The 7,893-nt window shown below is 37.6% G+C and overlaps 1 protein-coding gene across 2 annotated transcripts; it reads left to right on the forward strand.

The window, feature by feature from the left end:
* The first annotated feature begins 377 nt into the window (after positions 1-377).
* Positions 378-6,869, forward strand: HAP8 (hapless 8). 2 transcript variants are annotated; one of them, XM_078306417.1, is made up of 4 exons: positions 378-802; positions 1,590-1,917; positions 2,670-3,660; positions 4,305-6,869. In XM_078306417.1, the coding sequence occupies exons 2-4, from the start codon at positions 1,757-1,759 to the stop codon at positions 6,357-6,359; spliced, it is 3,207 nt and encodes a 1,068-aa protein (XP_078162543.1). In that variant the 5' UTR covers positions 378-802; positions 1,590-1,756; the 3' UTR covers positions 6,360-6,869. The 2 variants fall into 2 exon arrangements, with proteins under 2 accessions (XP_078162543.1, XP_078162544.1); XM_078306418.1 differs by having other exon boundaries at positions 378-590.
* The last annotated feature ends 1,024 nt before the right edge of the window (positions 6,870-7,893 follow it).

Genomic DNA, 7,893 nt, shown 5'->3' on the forward strand with positions numbered 1-7,893 from the left:
GTAACAAAAAGCATCTGCACAGAGGATCCAAACTAAACCTGAGTTCGGGACCTGGACGTCTGCAGTGTTTGTACGGACTGGAGAGGAGTCTGAATAAGCCGACAAAAATGGACAATTAACATCTCTTTAGGTGAATGGAACTTGCTAGGGGTATTTTCTCGAAGAGGAAAATAAAAAATACAAAGAAATGATGGGAATGGAGTATGGACTCGGCGCGCTACTCTCTCTTTCTATGCGTAAAAGCACCGGAAGGATAGAAGCTTGGAATAAAGCCATGGGAGTTTGGCAAGTCCGTAATTTCTTGGTAAAATAAGGGGTGAACTCTTTTTAGCCCCCATCACTTAATATCATAATAATAAAAAGAGAAAATGTAGAGAGAGAAGAAAAAAAGCTAATAGAGTAGGTACAGGATAGGACAGCTCCCTGAAAAATCCTTCATTTCCTCTCTCACTCGCTGTCTCTTTCTCCCTTTCCTTTCTCTTTCTCTCCACAGGCCTCTCTTTCTTTGTTTTCTCACTCTCTCTCTTAAGTTGCTGTTAATGGTACACAAAGGCTTGCTTTTGGTGGAGAACCAGATGCCTCTTTGATGTGTGAGTGGGTGGTTTTTCCCCTTTCTTCTCTCTTATCTCTTCATCTCTCTTAAGCTCCAACAGTTCAAAAAAAAAAAAATACTCGCACTTTCTCTCCATTGTTGTCACAGAGATATCGAAAAATCAGTTCAAATTATTGCATGCTAGTAGATCTGTTTTTTTCCCTGGATCTCGTTGGGAAAGCTTGGATCTTTCAGGAATAGAGGTTAGAGGTAAGAAACAGTTAGATTTGCTTACATATACTTTTTAATTTTCATACCATATTTCTTGTCTTTTCATTTCAAGTCTGAAAACAGCAAAGTACGTACTGTTCATGCCTCGGGGCTTACATGTATAGTTACTCAACCCTTAATCGATCCTTCATTTTGTGTTGTGTGTTTCGTAGAACCAGATAAAAACAATTACCTGATGTGAGTCTTTTCTTACTTTTTTGAGTTCTCTTCCCCTGATTTGGTTTTTCTTGAAGAATCGCAGCAAGGATGTTGCCTCACTTTTATCTTTCCTTATATTAATCAGATCAAAAATATTTTTTGAGCTCAAATCAAATCAGAGATTTTGTTCGATAGCTTCTATGAGATTTTAACGATGCTTTTTTCCTTTCCTTTCTTTTGTTATTTATGCATCAAAACCCTTTTTAGATCTCTTGCCGGTTTGTTGAGAAATAATATTTCATGTACGAATTTCTAAAAACGGGAAATTAGGGGAAAATACTCTTGACTTTTTTTCCACCTCACTTTTATCTCTCTTCACCTATCTATGTCTACAGTTTACATATTAATTAGTTTGGTTTATCAAGCATGAGTCACTAAAATGGATCTATCTTTTGTGGCCACATAAAATGACAGTTCTAGAAAGTTCCACCAAGGCTATCCCCTTTGATCCGACCTCGTTTTCCATGCATCAGTGCATGAAATAATACTTCTATAAACCTTAATCAACACTTAAATTTTATTTAATCACACTACTTTTTTTTTTTTTTTTTTTTTTCTCCCGTTACAGTCTTTGTTGAATCAAAAGAGACGATTACTGGCACTTTGAGTTCTTTCTATGCTGGAGTCTAAGGATAAGAGTAAGCCCAGTTGCAGTAAAGCTATTGGGCAAGTACAATTGCTAGCAAGTGCACTTGCTAGAACTGGAGGGAATAGCGAAGGTTGTCCTAACTTCAGATGTTATCCACTGCAAGATCTATAGATCTCTCAAGTTCTTCTTCCCTAAATCAAATTGAAATCAAAACTGATGAGAAAAATAGTGCCCAAAAGATTGGCTCACAAAAGCTAGATACAAGAGACTTTGTCGCGTCACCACCTACCCCCAATTTCTCAATAAGGTGAAAACATTACTCTTTATGTTTTAAACTGGCTATTTTTCTCTTTGGCAACACCGATTTGCAAGTTAATTTTGTGTGTCTTTTTTGAGGTATATCTCCTTGGGTTTTGAGAAGTAATTAAGCATAATAGCTTGGCTGAAAAATTGCTTCTCTTTTATGCACCGTAATTCTTGCTTGAACACTTAAATCTCTCAGATTGATTTTCTTTTTGTGGGCCATTTTGATTGTTTTACTTAAATTGGATTTTCGACACTTGCCAGCTCATAATTTGATTATGGAGAAACAAGATATAAGAGTTGCTATAGTTTTTTTTATTATTAAAACTTCCATCTCCCTGAACCGAGAGCATTATGTGTTAGTATTCTTTAGTTATATTGGTTCCGTGTACAAAGAAAATATTCTTGTTCCCTTCAATAACTATATTATTTCATACACTTATTAACCTGGAGCTTTGGGAATAAGAGTTGGCTTAGATAATTGTAATTTATAAATTGGAAACATGTGTTGAAACTTTTTCTGTAAAGCGGCCTGATCATCTTATCCTAATTCATTCTTCTAAGTGTGATAGTTGTATATATATTGGCTAACATGTGATATAGTTGGGCATTTCTGAGCTAATTATACACATTTAAGCATAACACTAATGCATTCAGCTATATATTCAGGTATAAGCTCTTCAAATACATGCAAATGCTGCATCTATTGAGAATTTTCTCCATACTAATTATGTGTTTTTTTCTTTTATATTTCAGAGATCATGTATACAAATCAAGAAGCAACGGAATAGGTGCTTGCTGGCCCTTCAAACCTAAATTCTTGCAACTTTGTCTCAAAAATGGTGTCAAAGAACTACTGCCTCCGTTCGAACCGCCTCGCTTAATAAAAAACCGTCCTATTTCAGCCACACCACAACCTGACCCATCTATTACTGATGCTTTGCATGAAAGGAGGGAGTTGAAATCTGACGAAAATATCCCTAGTGATACTGAGAATTTTCAATCGGTGGTTTTAAAAGATAAAAAGAAGAGAAACAAGAGTGTTCGAAAGGTTAAAAGCTCTAGTGAGTTACTGGAGAAGAAGTGTAAGTTAGTGGTCAAGTTGAGTTGCTCATTACCAGGTACCAGTCGAGCTGAAGAATTGGCATCCAACAATAGTGCTGCAATAGATCAGATGGCTTCTAAAGTCTGCCCAGTCTGTAAAACATTTTCATCTTCTTCTAACACCACTCTGAATGCACATATCGATCAGTGCCTGTCGATGGGATCTAGTGCTAAACGGTTTGAGTTGGATGTATTAAAACCCAAAATCAAGCCAAGAAAGAAGAAATTGATGGTCGACATATATGCTACGGCTTTGCACTACACACTTGAAGATCTTGATAGAAGGAATGGTACCAATTGGGCTGCAAGTGCTGTTGCGGTGGATCCTAGTGAAATACTGGCTGAACCTATGAACCGAAACCCACAAGAACCTGAGAACCTGAGGCTGGTGATGGTTGAGTCAAGTGGAAAAGATAGAGAAGGTGCAGTTTATGTAGATTCGAATGGTATAAAGATACGGATTCTATCTAAGCTCAGTGAACCGGCTTTATCATCTGGGGTTTCAAGGGAGGAGAAGAAGAAAGGGAAGGTTAAATTTGGAAAGAGGTTAGAAGTTGGATCGAAAGACATGAAGAAGAAGAAGAAGAAGAAATTGAAGCTTGACAGGAAGGAATTTAAGAAGTGCAAGATTTTAAAAACACAGGTGTGTATTCATTTTCTTTTACTATGTTTGATGGAAACATGCAATCATCTGTTTGGAGATCTTTATGCTATGATGAGTTGAATATTTATTAGATTTTTTTCTTTACTGTATAAAATCCCCGGGTTGTCTTATTTTGGATATATTATTTTGGCACAAAATGCTTGTTCTGACTCCTTTAGCAGGGTTTTTTTGAATTTTTTTTTGAAAAATTTTAATGGGTTAATAATATGAATAGGCTTTTTATGGAAAACTGGATTCATGAGTTGTATTATTGTCCCTTTTATTGGAGCACTTAAAAAAAAGATACATTTTATTTTCTAAGATTTATACACTTGAAAATAGGGATGTTTTTAAGTCTTGAATTCCTAGTTCATAATGTGAATTTACTTTTAGTTCAATGTACTTCCAAGTCTTTGACCTTTTTCTTTGACTAACTGGGAAGACAAATTATAAATGGTTATCTCATGCATTGCAGTCATTAATGAACCTATATCAAATTTTAGCCTACCACATCCTTCATCGTTTGAGCTTGTGGGAAAGATATATTCAAAATTTTCTTCTTTTCCGGTTGTAAAAAGTGTTAGTTTTGCTATTTCTATCTGTAGACCCATCTAAATGAGTTTATGATTTTAATACAACATCAGGTGCAACAGTTGACAACAGATGGTGATGGAAGTGGAACGGGAACTGAAAATGAAAATCAAGGAGCAGACCCACATCTAGATCGATCATTAAAAATATCAAAAGTCCCAGTCATATTGAATAGAACCACTTCTCCTCTAGGCAATTGGGTGTGTGCAAAAAGATCCGACATCCACAAAAAAAGAAAGAATAAAAACCCTGACAAAATTACCCAGAGTCTTGCATCCATTATAGAAGACTCTCCTTCCACCAGCAGCCAAATTTCCAAATATTCAAAGTCAAAATTAACCAACTCTACTCTCCGGCTGAAGTTGCCTAAACCCATGATAGGTAACGAAGGACATAGTCATGAAGCTCGTTTGGAGAATGTTTCTTCTAGTTCAAGTTTTTGTAATAGCCCCTCAGCCGAACCCCAACACACTCCATTGCTTTCTAGAAAGTTCCGGAAACAACGATCGATACTAAAATTTGGAAAAAGAGGAGGAGAAGTTCCTCCATCTTCTCAGGTTTTCCATGAATCGACTGAAGTGTCTCCAGGAGAAACCGATAGTGAAAACAAGCGGCTGAAATTCACCCAAAACGAAGGACTTCATAAAAAGTTTGCTCCAGAGCTGGAACAAATTAGAGAAAACACTGAGGTCCAATACGGAACTTTACCTGCCGAGGATGCTGAATTGGAAATAGAGGCTGCATCTTCGAAAGACCACTTGAATGAATATTTAGATACTCCAAGTGATGAGCCGATCAACTTGGAAAATACTAGCTGGCTCCAAGAAGAGCATCCTGTTGCAAGAGTTGATGATTACGATGGTGACAACAATGATGCTCATGAGGAGGATGATGATGACGATAATGTTGGTCATGATGATGATAATGTCGGGGATGGTGTTGATGCTGCTGCTGATGACGATGACGATGATGACGATGACGACGATGACGACGATGATGATGTTGTCGCTGAGACTTCAGATGAAACTAGTCATGACACCCCCCAGGATGATTCATCAATAACCTCTAATGGGGAGGATGAAATGAACCTCGAGAGAAGCTTGGCTAATTTTCGGGAACTCTCGGGGTCTCCTTCCACTGCATCTACTATGTCTCTTTCTAACTTGAATGAACCCGTTTTCAAACCACCTGGTCTGTTTACCCAGCCTCTGGGTTCAGATTTAGCAGTTCAAGTTGCAGAGATGACCCAGGGAGTCGAAGAAATTACGGACGAGCCCTGGGTTTGCTCCTGCAGGGAAAACCTTCCCAAGGAGTGCAGGAAAGCCCCAACCATCACAAAAGATAGGCATTTACCTCCACTATATATTGGTCCAAGAGAAACAGGCCCGTTTAATGCGTATCGGAGCTTCCCTCGGCCTGATCCTATTGTCAGCAGTGGGTTTGAATCACCAAGCCAATCTTACTCGACATTGTCTCAAAGCCCGGTGCCACCATCTCCTAACCCGATACTACGACTCATGGGTAAGAATTTGTTGGTGGTGAACCATGAGGAAATTACAGTGCAGCCTCCAACTCCAAGTTCCCACACTTCTTCTGGTTTTGGGGTTCCAAATTATGGAGCAAATCATAATTTTTCCTACCAGAATTTCAGCTCAGTTGTTAGCCAGTCTCAGCCTGCTGCCAACCTGTACCAACCCTTCCATGTATCAGATAGGCAAAGGCCAGTTTCTCCTTCTCCGTATGTGCCCAAGGAGGTGATTGTGATTGATGATTCTCCCAAAATGGATAACATGTCGGTGCATGTACCAGTACCGATGCCATTGCAAGGTGTCAGCATGGTGGGTTCTGAAAACCCTGCACTGCAAAATATCTCCGTGTTGGGTGCATCGATGATGCAACCCAGTCCGTTCTTTTGCTTCCCCCAACATAATCAGGCAGGTCCAACAGGATCATTTTTGTTTCCGAGGGGTGGTACTGGTTACATCACACAACAAGTGGGCTCCCCCAGTTCTCATGAAGTGGGATCATTTGTGCCAGGTTCTTTTGCGTTTCGTTCTCCATCCAGTCATGTCAGTAATCCATTGTATTATTCTCATACCATGCGGTAACTATTCTGGTCATATTTATGCAAATGGTTTGATGATAAGGTGTGGAGTATAGAATAGTTATGTTAAGAGAAACAGTGGTTGGCCCGGCTCAATAGATGCAAAGGGTCTGACTGTTCAGTGCCATTCAGGAGTTTACTTTCAAAATAGGTTGGTTTTTTTTTACAGAAAAACACTCTATAAAGTTGCACTTGATTTGCTTAATTAAATAGTATGCTGTGTGAATGTAAAATTTCTCAATAATTTAAGAACTCGACTTTTTTTCCTAAGGAGACAAACAAGTTTTATTTTAACTTGTATACTTTCTTGCATCAGAAAAAAATCATATTAACCACATCTATTGCTTGTGATCTTATACTACTGTCCTGGAATCTTACTACCTTCTTTTAATAAAACCCATGAAACAGTTGGTTGTTATTATTGTTTTATTTATTTATTTTGCTTCATTTATTCTCTTCTCATTTTTTGATAAAACATTATCTCTTCTCATTTCTTTTATTGATCTTGAAATACCTCCAGAAAAGTTGCATAGTTAATGTTTGATACCATTTTATCCTTTTTGCCCTTTTATTGTAGTAGTTTTGTTGTGCCTTTTGCACTACTGCATCTTATTGGTAATCTAGCAGTATTTATTTCTTGTGCTAGTTGCTATCATCTGAGATGTGCATATCCTTTTTTCTTTTAAGTATTTTCTATTTTGCGTGCTACATCAATGCCATCTTTATTTTTGTTTCGTCTTAGTTGACACGCCACCATATATTATGCCCTTCATTCTTGCTTCTTTTTTTCTCTTTTTCCTCCCCTTGTCTACATTTGGATACTTGAGGGAATTATTTAACCTCTTATTTTTTGTTACTGAACGTAAAAAGCATTTTTGGAACTTTTCACATGGCTTTTGTACAACCAAGGCGAATAGTTTGTATTAGTGAATTGCTATTTTGTACTAGTGCCAAATTCTCCAGTATTAAATTGATCTACTTTATATAATAGTCTAGAGCTCCCTTGATCCCTTCATTCAATGTGATGCTCCTCAAAATTGCTCACTCTAAAATTAGAATTAAAGCTGTAACATAACTTTGGTTTAATTGTTATCAACATTGAATGTTGCTTGAGCTACTATCTGTATGATAATTTAATTTTGTAAAATGAAATTTCATGTTTTAACTGTTGAATGGTTTTCATATCAGAAAGATTATAAAATGGTTTTTCCGTATGGAAATTTCTATACCAGTGTTTTGAATGGAATACCACCACATCATATTTCAAAGGAACCGAATCTCCTGCCTCCCGGGGTGCAGAAAATTTCTACCCCCAGAGTTACTGCGGGATGTGACCAATTACTGTTAAAGGGTTTAATTACTGTTATTGTTTTTAAATTTGGACCCATCCGCAGTGACTCTGGGGACAGACGATTCGGTCCCTATTTCAAAGGGACTTCTCCTTGCTTGCATGTTTAGCATAGCAAGGCTATTGTTAGATAGGTTAAACAATACGATGCACTCGTCTGCAGGTTCCTGTCATTTTTACTGTGGAGTCT

This window comes from Carex rostrata, chromosome 8 (genome assembly GCF_964058835.1).
Source record: "Carex rostrata chromosome 8, lpCarRost1.2, whole genome shotgun sequence".
Classification (NCBI taxonomy): domain Eukaryota; kingdom Viridiplantae; phylum Streptophyta; class Magnoliopsida; order Poales; family Cyperaceae; genus Carex; species Carex rostrata.

Coding starts and splice junctions, on each gene's coding strand:
- HAP8 (XM_078306417.1), top strand. CDS start 1,757: ATGTTATCCACTGCAAGATCTATAGATCTCTCAAGTTCTTCTTCCCTA. Junction 1,918..2,669: donor ACCCCCAATTTCTCAATAAG/GTGAAAACATTA, acceptor TTTATATTTCAG/AGATCATGTATACAAATCAA. Junction 3,661..4,304: donor GCAAGATTTTAAAAACACAG/GTGTGTATTCAT, acceptor ATACAACATCAG/GTGCAACAGTTGACAACAGA.